The sequence below is a fragment of the Melitaea cinxia genome, chromosome 3, assembly GCF_905220565.1.
Source record: "Melitaea cinxia chromosome 3, ilMelCinx1.1, whole genome shotgun sequence".
In the NCBI taxonomy this organism is placed as follows: Eukaryota; Metazoa; Arthropoda; class Insecta; order Lepidoptera; family Nymphalidae; genus Melitaea; species Melitaea cinxia.
The window spans coordinates 11,725,072-11,748,471 of NC_059396.1; the positions used below are offsets into that span (position 1 = coordinate 11,725,072).

Genomic DNA, 23,400 nt, shown 5'->3' on the forward strand with positions numbered 1-23,400 from the left:
ACCGAGCGACATGTTTCCCACCCCCACCACATTCGACCCAATTGTAATGCAACAGCGTACTTCGACTGGCGCACGGGCATTGTGGCGTCGGCCTCAGTGCCTTGCGTCCATCTGCCGCGCCATGGTCTGTGACGACAGCCTGCATGCCTCATCGCCTCCAGTGCCCCGCAAATCGCTTCGGAGACTCGCGTCTACACGAGGTTTCAAACCGCGCTCCGACTTTACCTGGATACGAGTTTTTGATGGTCTCGAACCCTTCGCAGTCGATGCATCCAGCAAACTGATTAAAGTGTCTCCCAATACTACAGTCGAAGATGTTAATAAAAAACTAGGTTTCAATGAGGAGTTGACGTTATGGCTACAAATCGGGGGAGAAATTTCTCGACGATTGGAATTGACTGAATTCCCATTGAGAATTCAAGAACAATTTCTAGCAAAACAGGGATGGACGTCTGAAGCAAGGCGGTTACGGCTCGCTGTAGATCCCGAACTTCGCTACAATCTACGATGGTGTGCAGGTCCAGCCTCCAGGTCCGGCGGTGTACTTCATTCAGGCACTGTTTACGTACTAAAAGGACATGTGTTCCCACAGTGGAAACCACGGCTTGCACATATAGTTGGATCGCAACTTTACACGTATGGTACGTTTGTTTTTACTATCGTTTGTTTGATTTGATATATCTAAATATGTTTTGAATATTAATATCTTTTATAGAATATATAAAAAAAACTTCACAGATACATTTGCTGTTTTTTTTTAAATATTCTTTACATGTAATTAGATCTAAATATTTTGCATTTTTCTTGTCTTTGTATAAAAAAAGAATTCAGTTCACAAACTTTACTATCATGTTTTGTTTTATTACCTTTAAGGAGTATCTTGGGATGCATTAGAGCTGAGTGGAGGAAGCATTGAACTCTGCCAACCAAAGGCCCAGAAGCTAGTCCTTTGTGTGAAACCTCGCAGTTCAAGCCATAGTTTGATAGATGCTGGTGTAAACCATCTTTTTCTAGGATTCAATTCAGTGTGGGAGCGAAATATGTGGTTCTGTTGGTTAAAAGAGGTATGGCATAGTTATTTACTTTATATTTTTACAGTGTAATATGGAATAAACATGTTAAAATTTTAATTTTATACTTAAAAATTACATTAGTGATCTTACTAATGATTACAAACCAGTTTTTAAACAAAAGTTGCTTTAACTTTGAATTTAAAGAGGCAAAGAATAGCAGCATAAACAAAATCTCGCTTTATATATATTTTGGAGAGACTTAGTAAACACCATATAAAACTGACATGTTAAATTACTTTTATGGAATACGCAGGCTTTAAGTAAATTAGGAAGTGATTCCGGTACACTTACCAAACTAACGATCCATTCAGAGCAGCGGCAAATTGTTAGAAATCTGTTCACTTAGATAACTTTTTGACATTCCGATATGTAATTTTTATGAAATCCAGGGTTGTGTTTCATAACATAAAAAATATTAACAGTTTTTATTTAATAGTACCTTGGTGACCGAGCTTAGTTCGGTATTTTTAGTAAATCGTGTTTTTTGGAAATCATATTTAAATACGAATTACATATTTATAAAGTATGCATAACGTATATTATTATTTTATATACATATATATTATATTCGACTGTACCGGTAATAATAAGAAAATATAAATAAATTTAAAAAATAATTATAATAATCGACATGGAGACATGGGGATTTGAACAATGGTCTTCTAACACGTTTCCTACCGGCCTACCTGAGCTATTACAACTTTATTGACAATTGTAAAATTTACCTTCGTATTCTAACGATATTGTAGCCACTTTTTTCTTGCCTAAAATCAGGGATAAAACGACATTTTCTAAAATTGAATCCTAGCTAGATGGATTTATCGCCCCCGAAATCTCCTATATACTAAATTTCATGAAAATAGTTGGAGCCGTTTCTGAGATCCAGATTATATATATATATATATATATATATATATATATATATATATATATATATATATATACAAACTTTAATTTTTTTATTTGCGATATTTTATTTCATTGTTGTTCGATTTATATCAACGTGTCGTACAATAATTACGTTACGTACGTTAATTATTTATTCTGTTATTTACTTTCAATGCGTAATTTTTTTAAATTATAACATATATGCGTATTCATATTTTTATAATGTAATATTCTAGATTCATTTCAAATGAATGTAAAAAGCAAATTAAAACAAATTTCTCCACCATTAATATTTAATTAAAATTTTAAAAAATATAATAGATAAAATGAATTAATTAGAAAATGCTTGCACCGCCCTAAGAGTTGTTACGCTCCAAGTATCCTGAATGTCTAACGGGCGGGCGCGGGCGTCTCAGTCAGTCAAAACCGTGCTGAGCAGAACCTTTGACGCGCTCTCTTATCACAAACTTAAAAATGTAACAAATCAAAATCACCAAGTAATAAACTAAATATCAAAAATAATTGTAGTGATTCTACTACATTAAAATATAAACGCGCACGTGATGATGTGATGACCCTACCTTTCAAATTTAAGTTCAAATATTGCTATAGGATGTGAACAAGGACACTTATATGTCGTTTATCAAGTGAACACATCGCGAGTGGAATATCAAATCATTTGCTAGAAATTGTTTCGTAGTCTTTAAGCATACCATTGTTCAGGTTCGTCGGCCGCGCTCATGATATTTCGAGTTTGAAAAATTGCAAGTTCAGTACATGGTTTCGCTTCGTTTTTGGAATAACAAGTATTTTATGGCTAACATACATTGAACCCTTAATTGTAAGATTGTGAATGTTTTAAGTAATGTGGTTTTACACCAAACATATTGATAATTATTCAAATGAAAGATACGGTGGAGAGGTTATTTCACCGCATCTTTGGACTTTGTTCCTCTGTAATTAGCAGGAATGGTTGAAAAAATAACGATGAAGTGTGATGAACAGGAGATTGATAGCTTAGACGTGTTTTCGCAACACAATAGTGATGATGTTTACCTGGACAGTCTTGAACTTACTACGAATAAAGATATATCCGAAAACGTGGTACGTTTTAATTATTATATTTTATTACTATTTTTTTTATTATTATTTTTTTTTATTAAAAATTAACATCCACGGGCTCAAAATGCCCATGCCTTTGGTAAGCATCCATGCATTATTATAATACAACAGGCGATTTTTATTACAACTACAAATCGAAAGTCCTGTGACTGCTTAGTCAAACTAGGACGTGGTCCGATGCTGACGGTTTTTTTTTTTCTTACAATTAATTACTGTTTGATGGAAAAGTATACACATCATTCATTCGTAATTTCTGAACATATTATTATCTTTCTTATCTATGTCTATATACTCACTTATTTGCTCGTTATATATATGTACACTTATTTCCTAGTTACCATAATATATGTACACTTATGTTCTACTTACAACATACAGTTAACCTATGTGACTGTTAATAAGGGTTTTTTTTAATATATTTATTTATATATAGTTATTATTAATATTTATCTATTTATCGTTTATTTATTTCTGATATTTAATTATATTTCACTACATTGCATACTGGCATAATACAAATACACCTATATATAATTATATAACTATATCTACTTTATTTGTATATCAAACGCCACAGTGTGTCACTAATTCATAGACCCGGACCCCACGCCTGCCCCCAGCATCTGGAGCAGAGCCCTTGCCAGCGACATACTCATCATATCACGCTTGTAGATGGTTCTTTTTAGGTTGTTATTAATATCTTTGTATAACTTTGCACATAAAGTAAATATTTCTTGTAGAATAGTTTGAGAAACATAATTTATATAATATGCTATCCTTTAGCATATTATACAGAGTGTCCGGTAATTAATGGATAACCCCGCAGGTGCTTGTGGAGAGGCACAGGGCCAACCCAGAAAAAAATAAAAAATAAATCTATCTGCAACGGTCTAGGGTTTATTTAAAAAAAAAATTTAAGTACGAAATTCGATACTTTTGTTCAAACTTTTGGGCACTACGGCTGCAAATTCAATAATAACGAATTAATTTTCTCTGGAAATAACCGTGGATAATCGGCCTTGCTAACGCGTACTACAAAATATTTCTAGTCACAACTGTTTCTTTATTTTAAATACTTAAAAATGAAAAATAGTGTATTCGATTTTTTTAAGATAAAGTTTGAGCACCTGTGGTATAAAAAAAAACGTAGGGGGACCTAGGTGGCCCCCATACTTAAAAAAACATGCCTACTTCATGAAGTTTCTTAAATAGTATTTTACTCAATTTTTTATTGTCAAATTACCGAGTTATTGCTACCTGTGTTTCTCTAGCCCTATTTTTTAGCCCCTCCACAAGCACCTGCGGGGTTATCCATTAATTACCGGACAACCTGTATAATAAAATATAAAATAAAAGTAATCATATTTTATAGTATTATGACATATTATAATTAGTATTTTTGTCATCTGTTTTTTCATCACTAAATAATAAGTATATGCAGCGTGTAAGAAAATAGAGATATTTTTTTTATATAAAATTAAGTTGGCAAACAAATGTATGGCTCATGGCAAGCGGTTACCGTAGCTTATACAGCAACAACAGAAGCATCGCAAGCGCGTTGCCGACCCTATCCCCAATTCCCCCCAGGAGCTCTGGTCACCTTACTCACCACACGAATATAATACTGCCTGAAAACTTCGTTTAGCTCTGATTTTCTGTAAGGTCAGGGCGGGGTTCCTCCACAGTCAGATTGCTCCAGATTTTGAGTAGAATATTTCCTGCTGTGTCCTACCTCAGTATGCTGTGCGCTAACTCAGCAGTCACAGATGAGGTATAAGTAACGGACTAGTAGTATTCTTACAATGTTTCATATTACAAATAATCTCAACAAACACTAAGACGATATCTACATGAAAAATGAAAATAAGGTCTTATGACCATGACTGAATGCATAAAATAAATATAAAGAAGTGTTAATCTTCACTGCCCCTAACATTTCAACTCCGTAACCCCAAAGATTTATGTCTGATATTAATATTATTTCATGTACAAAATGCTTTTAATTTGAGGTTTTGTATCTTTAATGTAGCACAATTTAACTTTTTAATCGCTATTTAATTTTAAAATGAGCAATTCATTTGAAAACCTGCCATTTATACATATTATCAAGTTTAATAACAACAAACAACCACAAACTAACCAAAAACTACAGTTTTTATTGAGTAAAAACGAATTTTTAGAAGTTCTATCAAATCTCTTCAGTTTTGCCAGTTGCTAGCGTAATTTAAAATGTTGTTTGCTTCTAGCTGCCCGGGTAGACTTCGTTCTGTCAAAAGTTAATAGTAAAAATAATATTTTTTAATATATATTTTTTTAGTGTTAAAATCTTGCGTGGGCCTTAAGGAACATACAGAAAATAAATTAGCCGAATTGGTCGAGCCATTCTCGAGTTATGCGCTTAGCAACATTCATTTTTATTTATATAGATTTTTCACAGTGTAAAAACGAGATGAATGTTTTTATAAAAGATACAGTAATTATTTTATAGAAATTTTTATCTAATGTCATCTTACATCATATGATAAAACACATAACTGCGATTAAAGTACCTATTTCTAACTGCCTAAAACCTAATGTAATAAAAATCGACTCTAATAGTAATAGTAGTTTTTACCATAAAACCAATGCTAATACTAATAAATAACTTTTTATTATACAAATAACCTCTTAATATATATGTTGTAAATGAGGTAGCGTGATAAAGAAAATTTTATATTTGTTTAAATAGTGCATTTTAATCGACAGATACAGTTAAATTAATCCAAAAGGCAGAACTGTCCACCGTATACTTAGAAGCTATATTAAAAAAGCTTATAAAAATGTAGATTAAGAAAAATAATCGAATATCTTAATATATATAAATCTCGTGTCACAATGTTTGTCCTCAATGGACTCCTAAACTACTTAACCGATTTTAGTCAAATTTGCACACCGTGTGCAGTTTGATCTAACTTAAAAGATAGGCTATATTTTATTTTGATATATTATGTTATTATTATATTTCAGAAAAAAATAAGGTGATACGAAGTTCGCCAGGTCAGCTAGTAAACATATTTAATACAAATATAGCAAAATTTGGTTGTATTGATAGAAGATCTACTGTTTACTACTCGGTTGCTGACATGTAAAAGTCACCAATTCGATATTCTAATATATTTGGTCGAATGTGCGAACAAAAATTAATTTTTTATCTAGGTGGTCTAACCGCCAATCTGCTTTGTAGTACCTCATAAGTTAATCAACGAGGATGATTTTTATAAAAAAAAGAAAAAAAAAACAAGGGGAAAAATTACAGTTTTACAAGACTATTTTTATTTTTATACATAATATATTTATAGGTTAATATCATGTTATTTTTGTACGCTATAGCCCCATGTGGGAGAAGGATCAGAGCTTAATCCACTACCCTGTTTCAATACGGGTTGACGGATATATTCCTACTGTGAGTAACGATCGCTATCAGGTGTACATGATAACAACCGGGACCGACGACTTAACGTTTAGTTTTGTACACATAATCAAAAAAAAGTTATTTACTTATTGCAGTTCGATATTTTTTGACAAGCGACCTTTTAATGTGTTTATTTTAAATAGAGTTACAAAGGTGTGGAAGTGCTATAATTTGTAAAGAAAATTCACTTCAGCCTGTGATACCTCACTACTGGGCATAGGCCTCTTTCCCCATGTAGGAGAAGGATCAGAGCTTAATCCACCACGCTGCTCCAATGCGGGTTGGCGGATATATTCCCTAAGCGAGTAACGATCGCTATCAGGTGTACATGAGAACAACCGGGGCCGACGGCTTAACGTGCTCTCCGTGGCACGGTGGGGAGACCCACAAAGACTGCACAAACACCCAGGCCACGGCAAACATCTATATGGCCAATACAAATGTTTGTCATGTGGCGGGATCGAACCCGAAACGGCCAGCGCAACAGACACAAATCAGTGCTGCGACCGTTGCGCTAACGCGGCAAAGAAAATACGTAGATAGTATTTTTAACCGACTTCAAAAAAGGAGGAGGTTACTTACTTTTACTTACTTTTTTATTTATTCAGGGATAGCTTCTTCATTTATAATTTGATAATCTTTTTTTGTTGAAAAGGAGACATCCTAAGGGATCCTAGAGAAATCGAGGGAAACTCTAAAATCCGCATAAATTTTTACTGGGTGTACCGATTTTGATAATTTTTAATTTAATCGAAAGCCGATGTTTATCATGTGGTCACTTTTAAACTTCATCGAGGTCTGATTACAACTTTTGGAGTAATCTTTGATAATTCGTATTTACTTGACTATTTTTTCGTCTACCTATGTTGTATTATTTGTCGATGTAATTGAAGTCGGTTTTTCTTCGTTTGCCATCAAACACCATTATTTTAATAAATAATTAATATAAAATGTCTCTGCTTTCGTGCGGTTTACTGCATTTGTTACAAACATAGCAAAATAGACAATGAGTCACGTGACACGTATAAGTTTACAATTTTAAAAGGAATTATTTATTCATATTCTCATTTTATTTCAGGGAACGCAAAGCACACAACCACCGAATGTCCTAGATCTGAGTGGAGGTGGTCGCAGCTGCCTACCAACGGCGCTTGCGCAACATGCATCCGACGGCTTTGCGGTTCGCGTTCTGCGCATGCGAGGCAACGCTCTACCCGCAGTGCCGTCACAAACATGCACTTTGCATGCACTCACACATCTCGATCTTAGTAACAACAAGATCACTGAATTGCCAAAGGAATTATGCCAGTTGACACAGTAAGTATTAATTTTAATTACTTATACTTATTTAAATTTTCGATTTAATTTTTATTATCACTTTAATATGTAATTTCATTAAATACTTGTTATGTGTAATCGAGTCTAATAAACTCTAATTTTGTTATAAAAAGATTCTGACTATACTATAACTAATTTCTTAAGAAATTAATCAAATTCTTTAAATATTTACCGGAAAATCTTTGGGGGTGAGGTCAACTGCCACAACTGCCGCAGTAGAGCCAGTGATCTTAACAGCGAAACCCATAATCACTGAGATACAGAGTTGAGCTACGAACACACAGCTGCTGACCACCGCGACATCGGTACCTATACCGCGCTCCTGTTCGCTGTCCCACTGAAAGATACAATATGAGTATTTAAGACAAAGTGTAGGGTCCGCCTGATGGTAAGCGGTTGCTGTAGCCTACGAACGCCTACCGCCGCCCCCGGTTGGTGGCTCCCCAAATTCGATATAAGTATCCATAGTCTCAATGAAATGAGAACTGACTAAGTTAGGGGAACCCCCTCTGAGTTTTCTCTCAGTTAGTAGGTAATATACTTATTAAAAACACAAATAATATAAAATATAATATCAAACTAACACTTACGGTAATATTAGATCTAATTTATTCATGCACAATGAAGATTGGACAGTAACAAAAAATGTATACCAACACATACATATATTACGCACGATATTTCTCGAAGCAAAAGTAAGTTAGGTTTGATACTGAGATGTATAGCTCCACGGTCGGTCGGCGAAGCGTTAAGAAATGGACCCGTAATAGCTACACCCATCTAATGTAGTCAAACTGTAGTTCAGGTACTCTTAAACCAGTTTTTTTTTATCAACCAAGACATATAAATTTCATAACATAAGAACTATGAATAATAATTTCTTTTGCGGAAATTTTGTTACTTTTATGAGTTGAAAGAGATATACAAAAAGTAGTAAATATAAAAAAAGGAAACGAAATTACATTAAATAGATTTACATATTCTATAAAGACCAGAAGAATATAATCCTTAAAAACATTTATTGTACATCGGAGTTACAGCTGTCGAAAAACGATTGTCAAAACAAATACAGTTTTTGAAGATATAGCAACATTTTGAGGATATTTTAAAAAAAACAACTGTAAACGGTAAATGTGAATCGAGAATTGAGATTGTACTTGCATTAATTGGAAATAGCCTTTAAGTATACGTCCTACAAAATTTGAAACATAAGAATTATAAAAATATCTTTTGCGTTCTTTTATATGAGTCCTATTTTTTTAAATATTAGTTGGTAACAAGAAAAACAGATTGTCTTCAGTTCAAGCCATTGATACTTCGTAGTTTTATTCGCGTCGAGTTATGTCTGTCTGTTAGTCTATCGATAGTACCGTGATATTTTAAAGCCCACATTACTTTTACATATCAAAGCTGTCTAACAGTGAAAATAATAAGTAGATATTCAACGACTTTGTTCATTAAAAAACGACCGCCCTACTTGAATTTAATGATTTATTTATTCTAATTTCATACATATAATGATGTCTTCATATAACTAATTTTAATTAGCTTATAATTAAATTTCACCCCAAACAGCATTTAACGACGTTTCACTATTAATACACATGTAGCACGAAAGTATACACGTATATTAAATTATCTAAAAATCTATTTAAATCTGCCAACCTGCATTGGAGCAGCGTGCTATTCTCCTAAATGGAGAAAAAGGCCTATGCCCAGCAGTGGGATGTTACAGACTAACGAAACGAAAGCACAGTTACTCACTACTAAATATCGAAAGCGCTTAAAGTATAAAGATGAAGTCCGCTGATATCGGATTTTGTAATATTATACCTCTAAGAGGGTGAAATAGGGGTTTATATTTTTCATAGAAATTGATATTATTTACGAAGAGGTGTTAAAGTAATTCTTATACTGTATTAATTTAGAAACTCTTTGTACCTATGCCACATTTATGGCTCGACTTTGATAAACGGGCTTCTACACTAACTATGGATTCAAATAAAGCTTGGTCTTGCCAAGCTGGTGACTATGGGCAGAACACGTGAGTTCACTTTTGGAGCGCTGTGTTCAACAGTGGACTGCGATAGGCTGAGGTGATGATGATGATGATGTAAAACAGGAATTTTGTAATGTTCTTTATTTTCTTTTATTTATTATATACAGTTTTAAGTCTATATTGTCAGAACTCATCATAAAAAAGCACATTTGAAATAACTTTTGGGCTTTTCCGTCCGTCCGTTTCCGAAAGGACATTATTAATATAGGCCTATTGTAATCAATATTTGTCCGTCCGTTGTTATTCCGTTTCTACTACATCAGTCCATGTGCAGGGGTATCCAACGCTACATTTTGCACACCAACGTTTAGCGCATGTATATTGGTATATTATACAAGTTTCATTCTAGAACTTTTCGGCTCTAACGACTGTGGCCTTCGCTTCAGCCTGTAATATCCCACTACTGGGTTTTTCCCCATGCAGGAGAAGGATCAGAGTTTAATCCACCAAGCTGCTCCAATGCGGGTTTGCGAATATATTCCCTACAATGAGTAACGATCGCTATCAGGTGTGCATGATAATAACCGGGACCGACGGTTTAAAGTGCTCTCCGAGGCACGGTGGGGAGACCCACGAAGTTGAAAAAACCACAAGAATGTGGCCTTACAACATGAACAACATTGATAATTAACTTGTACGGATAAAATTGAGGCCTTGTAGAAACAAAATTGCAGCCTTAATACGGCTTAATACGGTTTTTATCAATCAATTTAATCAATTTTATATAAATATCATTTTTATTTAGTTAATTATATCCTTATAATGAAACCACTTTTTCGGATTTTATCGCGGCTTACTAAGTTTTTTATATGTTCGACGTTTCGAATACTTTACAGCAACCATGGTCACGGGAGGACTGAGGTACCAGATGTCCTAACGTTACAAAGTTAATCGAAAGTACCCTATGTTACATCAATATTTTAATTAGTCCTCTCTACGCAGAAAGTGCTTTTTTCAAGCCGCCAAAAAACGATACGTAAGTTTTTACCATCTGTCAAGTGTCATATACCCTTACAAGATGCAGGAGTATAGAAGCTTGATTATGACTGTGTGAAGAGAGCCCTCTTATATAGGCCAAACCAAAATATGTATTAAAACTCGCGTTAAAGAATATATACTTAGCTTAATTCATCGTCGCTACAAGTTTGCAATCTGTGAACAGTCTAGAGAAAACTTGACATTATATATTAAATCAAAATAAAAAAGAGCTTTATTCAAATAGACCCCAAGAGCACTTTTGGACCGTCATTTTCGATTTGATAAATCACAGATCTTCGCAAAAGAATACTGATTCCCAACAAGGATGATCAGTGAGACTATTGAAATTAAAAAATATCCAAATTTCAATAATAGAGAAGGTGGCTGGCCATTGCTAGATGCTTGGGATTCCATTATCTATATATTAATACGTGAAGCAAAAACATTGTACATCTTTTTACAATATTGCGCAGACGGAGGAGTATGAAATTTCGGAAATATGTAACTTTCGGACGTCTGACATCTCAGTTCTCCCGTGACCACGGTTGCTGTAAAGTATCCGAAACGTCGGGCATTTAAAAACTTAATAAAGCACGATAACATCCGAAAAAGTTGTTTCATTATAATGAATAAAATTCGCTTAAACATTAGGAAACAATAATTATATTCTATTTGAATGTCTACGCCTTATAAGGAACCTACCTGCCAAATTTCAAGTTTGTAGCTGTTATAGTTTCGGAGATTTCGTGATTAGTGAGTCAACCTACCATCCCACGTTTTAACCCCAAAAGGGAGTTGATTTCTAGAGATACATTATTTGGACACTTTTTCACCATCTATAGAGCATACATTTTAAATTTCAAGTCTCACTTCAAAAACATAGGACTTTCATACAAACTTCCAACCCCCGTTACCCTTAGGGGTCGAGTTTTTTAGTAAAATAAGCTGTATATCATATTTATAGAATAATATTTATTGAAGATATTAATGTAATTAGCTTATACTCGTCGAAACGTCATTACAAGAAATTCAGTGGAAAAACAATATTGCTAATGATTCTTTTCTCGTATATACATATATCTTACCTACATAATTTCTTTATCAAAATCTAAAGTTCAAAAGTTAATCATGGTGCTTACACATGCATATGTATGTCAGTGAGAAAAATCTTGTGTCATTATTATATCTATTAAGCTAACAGTTGTAAGATGTTAAGCGGGTATGTTTCCGTTGTGTGCCAATTTTGAGCGAGTGCACGTTGTGAGTGCCGGCTGCGCGTAGCATAGATTATAAACATTTAATTGAAAATGATATCAGGCACTTCAAAACCAAAACTTGTAAAGTGGCAATGTAAATTTTGATTATATGTATCAAAACGTTTTATGCTTAAGTCTTTACTAGTTCCTCCCCAAATCCCCGATCGCAATTCATATAATGTCCAACATTTTTTTTTGCGAACCCTTAAGCACCACTTTGTAAGTAGCACCCGGGCCATGATGCCCCCTTGCCTACCACTCGCTACGCCACTGTAGCCATTAGTTTTATAACTTTCTGTTAATTGGTTGAAAATCAATGTATTGAAATTGCAAAATATGGATTTTACAATATTCAACAAACGAATTATTTTTGAAAAAGTATTATCAAATGAAGCCATGAAGCTTTCTAAGCTCCAAAGCATTTGAATAAAATATATGCTGACAAAAGGACAAAGATTTATTGTTATCCTATTTTCAAGGACTTGATAATAATTGAATGCATTGAAATATTTAAAACAGCCAACTATATTAAACCTTTTTAGATCCTGTTCTAAACAAGAAAATGATGGACTGCGAGCTTCATATAATATTTTGTCGTTAATCGCAAAAGCGGGAAAACCACGCATAATTTATGAGGAATTAATTATTCCAGCAAAACTGTGTTCTCCATCATAAGACGCCATCAGATATCATCAAAAATATTCCTTTCAGAACAAAGAAGAATCGATGAATTTAATTTCTTCATGCACTATCATTATGTGGTTACCTAAAGAGACTTCTAAATTCTCCATTCAACTCGATGAATCAACTTTATTAAATGACAAAGCTCTACTCTTGGCTAACGTCCGATTCAAAAAAGAAAAAAAATGTCAAGAGTTATTATTTGCAAAAAAAAACTGAAATGGATACAAAGGAAAATCCACATTTAATACCACGTACGTTTTTTTTCCAGAGAAAAATACAAAATATATTTTCCAAATATTTTGTCAGTTGCTACAGATGGTGCTCCAGCATTGACGGAGCGTCATAAGGTCTTCCTTGAAAAACGAAACAATGAACTGCGTGGAAACTTGATTGCGGCCAAAAATTACATCGCTCTCATGCTGATTTTTACCCTTTTACAAATGCAGATACAGGAGAACTATCAAATTTAGAAGAAGAACTCAGAAAAGTAAAGTTCAGAAATGGATACCAAGAAATCTGGGTCCAAAAATCAATATCAATTCTTCTCCACCCTTAATTGTGGGGAATAATAACAAAAACACAATTATTGTATATCTAGCTATTCCACTTCGTATCGAGCATTGTTCTAAGGACATCGGCGCGTCGAAGCATGCCGTTTACGTTCACTTTGCGCGCAACCCTTATTAACTATCGGCCTTGTTTAATACATTTATCAAATAAACGTGTATCAAATTGCGTGATTAATATGAAAACGAGTATGATTGATAATCGCTTGATGATTAGTTAATGATTTTATTTTTAGCAATTGATATTGTTAGTTTAGTTTTACAAGTTGTTAAAGGTAAACGTAATTTATATTTTATTGGTTTCTATTTAATGTCGTTTTATGCTAAAATATCGTAGAGATTGAAAGAAATATGCCACTCATGGTGGTATATGTTATATAAATTTTATAAATTTAATAAATCTATAATAGTTGTAGATGTGTGTGTATTTAAAAAAAGTTTATTTATATTTATATATTTTTAGTCTTGCCTACAACGAAATTTAGAAAGACAATGAGTGTACGCATTAATAAATTTAAATAATAATATAATACTCTATCAATTTATTCAATTTAAATTATTAAATTAATCATCTATTGATAGTATTCGTACATGTATAATTTCAGTTTTTCTTTTTTTTTACGTGCTACGAAATATCTTCTTCATCATGTACTAACCCAAAGTATGGGTTTATAATGAATTGTTTCAGTTATCTTCTCGTAATTATATTTATTTTCATAATTGTGTGTACTACCATAATAAGGCTGTATATACTTGAGTCTATTAATAACATATTGTATCTTCACATAGTTAATAGTTATTTAAGTTTATTATGACAGAGTTTCATGGTTGTTAGTAAATGTCGATGTTAGTTGTAGTTAGCTTCAAGACTGGCAGTTATTATGTTTGCTGAGTTATGCATCGTACCTAAATTCCTAATTAACAATTATTTGATGTTATCACAACAGCCTTGAATCATGTTTAACTTTGGAGGGAATTTTGTATCTACCGTTTCCGCTCATTCTCAGGTTCCGTGAATAATTGTTTACTAAGTGTTCAGATAAGTTGCTACTACTGTTAGATACTCATTCGTACATTCACGTTCGTAATTCACTTATGACTTTTCGTCGAACATCAAATACACAGGTACGTTTTGTCAGCTTTACTGAGGTATTAATTTCTAAGAATAAAGAAAAAATAATTATAGTAACAAACGCTTCATAAGTCATCTATAAATCATATCTTTAAAAAATTGCAAATACTGTATATTATACCTACATATTACCATATAGTTACAGTGTTTATAAAACCCACTTACAAGAATAAAGGAAGCTGTGTCGAAAGCGGAAATTGAGAGTGAAAAGCTGAACGATTTCATAGATTTTTTAGTAGATAAGGTATACAATAATGCGTGTATTGTAACATCGGTAGAGTCCATTGCGTCTAGGCGGTATTGCGAAACAGTGACAGACAACACACACGTAAGACACTGTACGACAAGGCGATTGTCCGACACGGTTGTCTTCCATATTATTTAACTCTTTGATTTTATTTCTTATTTTTTGTTGAAATATTGAAAATTGTAAAGACTAACTAGTTTCAAGTGCTTCACTCTTGTGATTCTTTTATTTACAATATCTACACACTCGTTTGTTCGTTCCTAAGTCAACATTAAGTTCTTAAAATCTAAAGTCTGTTGCGCTCCAAAGATATGCAGCGGGGCGCGAATCTACTGCGGTCAGTAAGAATACATTCTTTGTGATGGTCATACGTATTGAACTCGGACACATATAAACATTTGGGCTATTTTCTTATTGTTTTCATTACTTACGAAAAGTGCCATTTTAATCTACCAAAATGATGCACTAAAACTTGGATATAAATAGTTACGCAAGTGTACCTAATGATGAATTTAAACCCGGGTAAGTTGTAAAGTGAAAAAGTTTGTCAGTGTCTTTTTGTACATGTGCATATGTATGTAAGTATATTTATTATAATACGTAACTTTCGACGCAGCTAGTAAAATGTTAATGTATTTACATAATAATAGTGGTTTATCAGTAGGTACTTAAATTAGTTATAAAAGTGTTTTTCTTCCGGCAAACAACGCCAATTACGTAGTCAAATGTATTTTTAATCTAAGCAGAGATAATAATCTTTTATATATTTTTTATTGCATAAATTTACTTTCGTTTAGGAATATTTAAAAAGGAAGTATCGCTTAACTCACGTCAATTGGCTTATAAGATATGCTAAGCAATTGTCACAAAAAAAAAATCTATTGAGTCCTTAAAACAAAATTACTGAAAGTTTTAAGATTCTGTGTTTTATAACGCCCACTAATACTAACCCTGTATTCTATATATTATAGTTAAAAAAACGTCTGTGTTAAAAACATAATACTCTGAAACAATAAAAATATTTAACAAACAAAAGCTTAAAACATTTGAGGCACATAACGACCTTAAAATTGAGTTATAAATATATGTAATTTCGTTTTAAGCCTTTATATTTAGATTGTATTTCATTTAGTTTAAAAAATATATATATATAATAATTCGTTAGTCTCGCTATCTGGTCATGTGGGCCAAAAATTTACGTTCGTAACCTCACTAGAATGAGACATTAGAATTTATATTAATTAAGGTATGCGATCAATTTTAAAGTATTGGTGTAAAGTAATAGTATAATAGTAATATTTAATATTTAATTTTTTTTAGTATAATTATTACTTCATTTCATTGAGATTTATTTGACGATACAAAGTGTTTTAAACACTATCAATAGTTGTTTTAAACTTTGATTATAACAACAATATACAACATTTATAGTTATGATAAATAATTATTAATAAAAAAGCCAAAACTTTTCGTAGTTTGTATTTTTAAATCAACTCATTGGTATAAATATTTTTAAAATAAAAAATTATGTATGTGGTATAGAAGTTTTGTAAATATATGAACGAATGTTAAAGAAATGATTATAAAATGTTGTAATCAAGTCACTATTATTATTTATTATGCTACCCCGTAACAAAAATATATTTCTCATACCACCAAGTTCTACGATTGCACTGCAATTTCTTCCAGAGTATTTTTAAACATATATCAAAGTAGCTGTAGAACGTTCGTATAAAATAAACATTGTATGAATATAAAATAAAGTTTCTACTTTTGAACGGTCGTCTGTTCCTATGTTACGCAATATAATGCTTGTATTACAGGCTACAACCGACTGTTATAGTTAAATATGTTTTTTTGATAAATTTATGTATATTTATCAAAAGAAATAATACATTTATATTACACCAAGACTCAGGCGGTTATCGAATACGCAACCCGCGGAACAGAAAGCAGGGCCACTACAAACTATATAAGTTTAAAATAAGTATATTTAACTATAGTTACATATTTCTAAACTTAACAGTTTTTCCATAGTTACTCGTCTAATTAGCTGACTAAACTCGATTTACGCTTCAGCCTGTAATATCCCACTGCTGGGCATAGACCTCTTTCCTCAAGTAGGAGAAGGATCAGAGCTTAATCCACCACGCTGCTCCAATGCGGGTTGGCGGATATATTCCCTACTATGAGTAACGATCGCTATCAGGTGTACATGATAACAACCGGGACCGACGGCTTAACGTGTTCTCTGAGCCACGGTGGGGAGACTCACAAGGACCGCACAAACAGCCAGACCATGGCAAACATCTGTATGACCTATACAAATGTTTGTCATGTGTGGGATCGTATCCGCAACCGCCAGCGCAACAGCCACAAACTAGTGGCGCGACGGCGCCACAAACTAGTGGCGAGACGCGTTGGCGCAACGGTCGCACCGTTGCGCCAACGCGTCGTCGAAACTCAATTTGACACTATTTAATTCAGGACAATTTGTTTTATTTCGCTCCAAAAGATACTAATTATAGATCTAGATACCGTACAAAATATAACCGTAAATTATTTCAGTTAAAATGTCTTATGAAAATTCAAATTTCACTTTAATAGAGGAAACGCGGCACAAGAGCCATACTAACCCAAGCGTGTTTGGTCATCTACACTAGCTCACAAAGGTACAAGTGATAAAGCAGTGGTCAAACACTACACACACTACAACGGGATGATTTCGTTTTATATGAATGCTAAAAAATAATACCGATATATGCTATTCTTGTGTACGATTTCATATAGATTTGTACAAGGCTAGATTTCGTTATTATAAAAAAATATATATTATTGTCTTCAGTATTTAAGGCTATCGACATCCACACGTTATACCGGCTTAGATAAATCTCATTTTTTATTTATTTGATTTTCTCATCAAAATGTTTACGACGTGTTACATAACAATCTTATGCATAGTAAAATGTAAAAGTAACTGCGAAAAACAAACAATAAAGTGTATGTTTGTCTATAATAATTAGAACTATTTCTCAGTAATGACCATTTTATGTTGCAATCTTACTTCAAATTATATAAAGAAACTAATTAATTGTACTTGTTACAAAATTTACAATAAATCAAAGAAAACAGGCGTATATGGTACGTAACACTCACGTACGTAAACACAAAGTGAAACTCGCCCGAGTTTTTGATTTAAATAATGTGAAACGATAATTAAGGAATTAATGATATGATTTACTTTCTGACTCTCATTTGAGATTAAGACTATTACACCTTAGTACAATCACCTCGCATGTAAATATTCGTCCAAATTTACTTCTGCTCTATTAGGGAATTATTTTTTTTATAAGTCATAGTTCACATTCTGACTAATAAAGGTAATGACTACAGGACATAACTAAGGACACATCCAATATCTATATTACTAATATAGAAATAAGAAAATAATGTCTTGTTTAATTCTTGTAGAAGTTATGTTTATTATGTTAATGTGTGTAATATTTCAAACGTAGTACTTGGTACTCTTATAAAATATTAATTCGTCTAGATCTACCGATACCGTTTCCAATCGGTTTGTGTTACATTAATACAAACCCAATAAAATACAAGTATGTCTTATTATTCTTGTTTCAGATTAGAAGAAATTAATCTAAGTGACAACGAAATATCATCGCTTGACTGCGTTCTACGTTTGCCTCGACTACGGACCCTTGTAGCCGCTCAAAATCACATAAGGCATTTCGGGGTGTGTTAAGTATTTTTTACCTTTTGTTCGCAATATGTACACATAATAAAAATATAAATTGCGCAGGTGTAAGTTTTTTAATTTTGTTAAAAATATATAATGGACTGATAAAGTAACGAAGTACGAAATTGCTATCATTACTAAGAATCAACAAGAAAAATTACTAACAAGAAAATTATAATAGTCACCTTAAGATAATCTTAATCTTTGTTTCATCGGCTCACGTTATAAAAATTCATCATTACTTTGTCAAATAAGGAAAAAATAACGATTAGATTAAATTAATTGAAGTAAGTTTCAACTTACTATTTATTGCACCAATAACTTTAAAAAAAAATGTCGAAAATGTTGCATCCTAAAATTATCATTTCATTGGTATTATTATTTATTTTAAATTAAGTTTCATATCTATAAAACATTATTACACATGAATCAGGAAATATTAGATATCCACTAAACTGATACATGCATTGCGGAATTCTGAAACGTTCATTTTGTTTTTACACAACAAACATATATGTTAATTTGTCAATGCTAACTTTTTCACTCACGTCATCAAATTTTACATTATTTGCATATTGATTTGGCGAAGAAAGAAATTAAATCGACGAAAAAATAAAAACAAAATTTTATTATTTCAGGTTAACACTAACAAACAAATGGGTCCAAGTGAAGAAAACAAAAGTGAACATAGGCCGCCGCTAACGAACGTTGACCTCCGCCATAACAGATTGAAAGGAAGCATTATCCTTGGCAATTATGAAGTAAGTTTAACCTTACAAATTTTTATCTGCTGATGATATCAATCTATAACTAATGTTTTGAATCTAAACTTACCAAGTAATACTGCAATGAATACAAGTTTTTGTAAATTACAAAAAAACAAAATTGTATAAAGAAAATAATAAAAATAACAAATTTATTTTTGAGTTTAGTAGACATTATATATGTGGTACTATAAAGTGGTATTAATATTACAAGCTCAAAATGTTCGAAGGCCCAACATCGTTTTATAAAACTTAAAAATGTCATAAGATCACAATATCAGAAATAATAAACCAGCTTTTGGTTTATATCCATTTGATACATCGTAAACATATTTTACGTGTCGTAAAATGCTGCGAAACAAGTTCAGTTTTAAAACAAACTTCATGTTTTTAGCATTTGGTGTCGTTGGATGTTTCGTACAATGCCGTAGAAGTATTGGTGCTATCAGCTTTGCGTGGTCTGCGGGAACTATATGCTGCACATAATGTTATACAACATTTAGCTTTACACGGGGCTTCACTAAGAATTTTGCGAGCTCCATACAATCGTAAGAAATTAAACACTTAATTACGTTTACAAAATACATCATGCTATGATTTTTTTTTTTTATCTTTTTTTATTTTAAATCAGTTAAAATGACCAAAAAAGTTTTTTAGATATTATATGTTATATACTAATAATAATATTTAACTAGCTATTTTTATTGAGTAATTTAATGTAATATGAACTTAAATATAATAACACACTCATTAACATATAACTTAGTTTTATGAAGACAATAATTACAAATACTAAATATTTTTATTTCAGAAATGGACAGTTTAACAACGATGGTACCACCTATAAACTTAGTAGAGATCGATGTATCGCATAACAAACTGTCATCGTTGCCTCAGTGGCTAACTGGCTGTTCCGATTTGACCAAGTTATACGCGAACAATAATCAACTAACTTCATTACCGGAACATTTGTTTTGCAGTGAACTTTCTAGTCTAAGTCATTTACATTTAGCTCATAATAAAATTACAAATTTTCCGTCAATGCCCCGCCTGAGATCACCTTTAAAGGAACTTTTACTACATGACAACCGCATCCAATTACTGCCAGAAAATTTCTTTTCAATATGCGATAGATTGTGTATTCTAAATCTTACAAACAATAAACTCAGTCGGCTTCCACGGGTCCGAGGAGCTTCACCTCATTGTTTGGAAAGATTATACTTGACTGCGAATTGCTTGAATGATGATATAATAGACGTTATAATCACTTTTAGAGCACTTAAAATACTACATATGGCGTATAACTGTTTAACTAGCCTACCTGAGAGTTGCTTTAATTTTTGGCCCGATATTGAGGAGTTAGTTCTATCAGGAAATTCTCTTTCAAAGCTTCCTGATAACTTGCCACAGTTAAATAACATTAAAGTTATACGTGCTCACTCCAATAGGTTACGTTCTGTTCCCATGTTTGCATGTAGTGCTTCTATAAAAATATTAGATATCGCTCACAACGAATTGGATAAAATAGACCTTAAACTTTTAGCTCCGAAACAATTAAAATTTCTTGATATATCTTGCAACAAAAAATTACAAATGGATCCTTCACAATTTAATGCATACAAATGCCAACGTCCATTAAGTCTGGTGGATGTTTCTGGACAAAATATTGTTTCGCTATCTCAAAAAACTAACCTTCATGAGGAATTAAATGGAGCTACACCATGGGTCACGGGGTTTTCCGAATGCCCTAACAAATCATTGCAATTAACATGTGCCCAAATTCGGTTGCCATCATTTTGTAATAAAGAAGGATTATTTGCTGTTATTGATGGTGAGAATGGTGTTGAAATACCTAAAATATTACAATCAAGTTTACCCGGATTGGTACTTGAAGAAAAATCAATTAAGGAAACTGTAAATGAATATATGAAATATGTTGTTTTATCATCCCATCGAGAACTTAAAGAAAAAGGGCAGAGAAAAGGTGCTTGTCTTATTTTGTGTCATTTAACTCCAATAAATACAATTGAAAACAGTTTTGGTCAAACGACTAAGAAGTATAATATGAGATTAGCAAATGTCGGTGATACGAGAGCTGTTTTAAGTCGTAGAAGTGGTCCATTGTGTCTGGGTGTGGGAAACAACAAAAGGTTAGGTTACTCTTCTCGACACCCAAATACAGTACCTGATCCAGATGTAATACAAACTGTTATAAAAGAAGATGATGAATTTTTAATATTAGCAAATGGAAAATTTTGGAAATATATTTCAACAGAGGCTGCTGTGTCTGAAGTCAGAGCTGAAAGAAATCCAGTTTTAGCAGCAAAGAGATTACAAGATCTCGCTCAAAGTTATGGATTAGAAGATTGTATATCGGTTGTAATAATCCGATTTGATACAGCACGGTCTGATGTAGATTTATTAATGCGAGAGTTACGAAACACTATTAATACAAACAAATCAGTATGTAGATCTGATTGTTGTTGTTCACGACTAGAACCTTGTTGCCATTCTATATCTCCTCCTAAATCTACAAGTGAAAGGTCTTCTCCCAGTGGACAAAGCGATCGCCCTTCAAACGAACCAGTGAACCATCAACATTATGCAAGTGTCAGATCACACATAAGAGCATCTGAAAGAAGGCCTCGCGGAGGTGTTGCAAAGGCGATAAGAGTGCGAGTTGAGGAAGATAAAGAAGATCAACGTAGAAGCGAAGATGTTCCATCGTCAGACGAACAATTTAAATGTTGGGAGTACATGTTAGAACAAAATACTCAAATGTTATTTGATAAAGAACTAGATAATTTATCTAAAGGTATTAAATCTAATGAACACAGTTTAAGGAATTTAAAAGGTCTATCGGGGAGTAGTCCTCAGCTTCATTTAATTGGTAAACAAACTAAAGTTCCATTTTTATCAAAACATTTCGGTAGTGCAAGATCTTTTGGTAATACTTTTAAACCAGAATTAAGATATGGATCAGGAAGAGTGCCAAACGGTGGTCCAAATGCAGCATACTTTGGTTCCCTTCAAAGACTTATGCCTTACCACTTAGAATACGATTTTGCTGTTATTCAAGAAAAAACCGCTCAATCCCAAGAATCGTTAGATCTCGAAGGTCGCATGCAACAGTATTGGGGAGTGGCTACAACAGAGCTGTAATTGAATAAAAATTACTTGTAAATAAAACTTCATATCAATTACCGTATTATGTGTTATTATTAATATATCATTTATTTTTCGACTAGAATTTTTTGCACGAAGTATGATATCACTATGGCCTTATGAAAACGCTATACTAAAATAATGATTACATTAATTATATGTACAATAAAAAGTCAATTCGATTACGCAAACATAGTTTTATATAGAAATAAAAAGTAATAAAATATTCTATATAATAACGAGTAATTTGAAAGAAGAGTATATTAATTACAACTTTCAATAAAATATAATCAGATCCTTATTAAGTCTGCAAATCACTTAAACATACAATAAAATACTTAGTAAGTCCTACTTTAAAGTTTATGTACATAGTTGTTTAATTGCTAATTTAGGCGTTTAAAGTTGCGATCACAAATTGTTTGACTACAAATATTTACATTTTAAGCTTATGTAAGATTTTGAGACGTTAATTTAAAGTTATTTGTTATTACAAACAGAATATCAGCTTCATTTACTTTTTAACCCAGAGTACATACAGATTGTGGAAATAACTTGAATCAAAGTTTATCAGTCCAACTTATCACTCATTTAATTTACACTCCGTGGCTTTTCTACGTATTTTATAATGCAGTATTTTTGCTTATATCAGTCACAATTCACGCTTGACAACCAGCTCAAGTGGTTGCACGCCGACCACTTGCGGTGGGCAGAGGGCGGGTAGCGGCGGGGGCGCGGGCTGCGCGTGCGCCGGAGGTGGCCGCCGCTAGGGATAGCCTCGCGGAGAGTAGTGGTGCGACTCTCCGAGCCAGGAGTCGGGGGAAGGAGGAAAGTCGGGGTATCCCCCAGCGGCTGGAGAAGATGAGCTACTCATGTCGGAGGCGCCTCCCGCTCCTGCTCCTAAGCCAGTGCTACCCATAGATTGACCT

General features: G+C 32.9%; 2 protein-coding genes across 2 annotated transcripts in view; one reads left to right on the top strand and one right to left on the bottom strand.

Moving 5' to 3' along the window:
- The first annotated feature begins 121 nt into the window (after positions 1-121).
- LOC123669171 (protein phosphatase PHLPP-like protein) lies at positions 122-22,517 on the top strand. Its single transcript, XM_045602800.1, has 7 exons — positions 122-641; positions 874-1,064; positions 7,613-7,851; positions 18,431-18,542; positions 19,184-19,306; positions 19,704-19,857; positions 20,121-22,517. The coding sequence occupies exons 1-7, from the start codon at positions 122-124 to the stop codon at positions 22,469-22,471; spliced, it is 3,690 nt and encodes a 1,229-aa protein (XP_045458756.1). The 3' UTR covers positions 22,472-22,517.
- A 720-nt stretch (positions 22,518-23,237) lies between these two features.
- The window catches only part of LOC123669475 (LIM/homeobox protein Lhx3), a 66,070-nt gene continuing 65,907 nt past the window's right edge, over positions 23,238-23,400 (bottom strand). Inside the window, 1 exon segment of the mRNA XM_045603081.1 lies at positions 23,238-23,398. Coding sequence (XP_045459037.1) covers positions 23,238-23,398 — 161 coding nt within the window.

Coding starts and splice junctions, on each gene's coding strand:
- LOC123669171 (XM_045602800.1), top strand. CDS start 122: ATGGTCTGTGACGACAGCCTGCATGCCTCATCGCCTCCAGTGCCCCGC. Junction 642..873: donor ATCGCAACTTTACACGTATG/GTACGTTTGTTT, acceptor ATTACCTTTAAG/GAGTATCTTGGGATGCATTA. Junction 19,307..19,703: donor TTATCCTTGGCAATTATGAA/GTAAGTTTAACC, acceptor TCATGTTTTTAG/CATTTGGTGTCGTTGGATGT.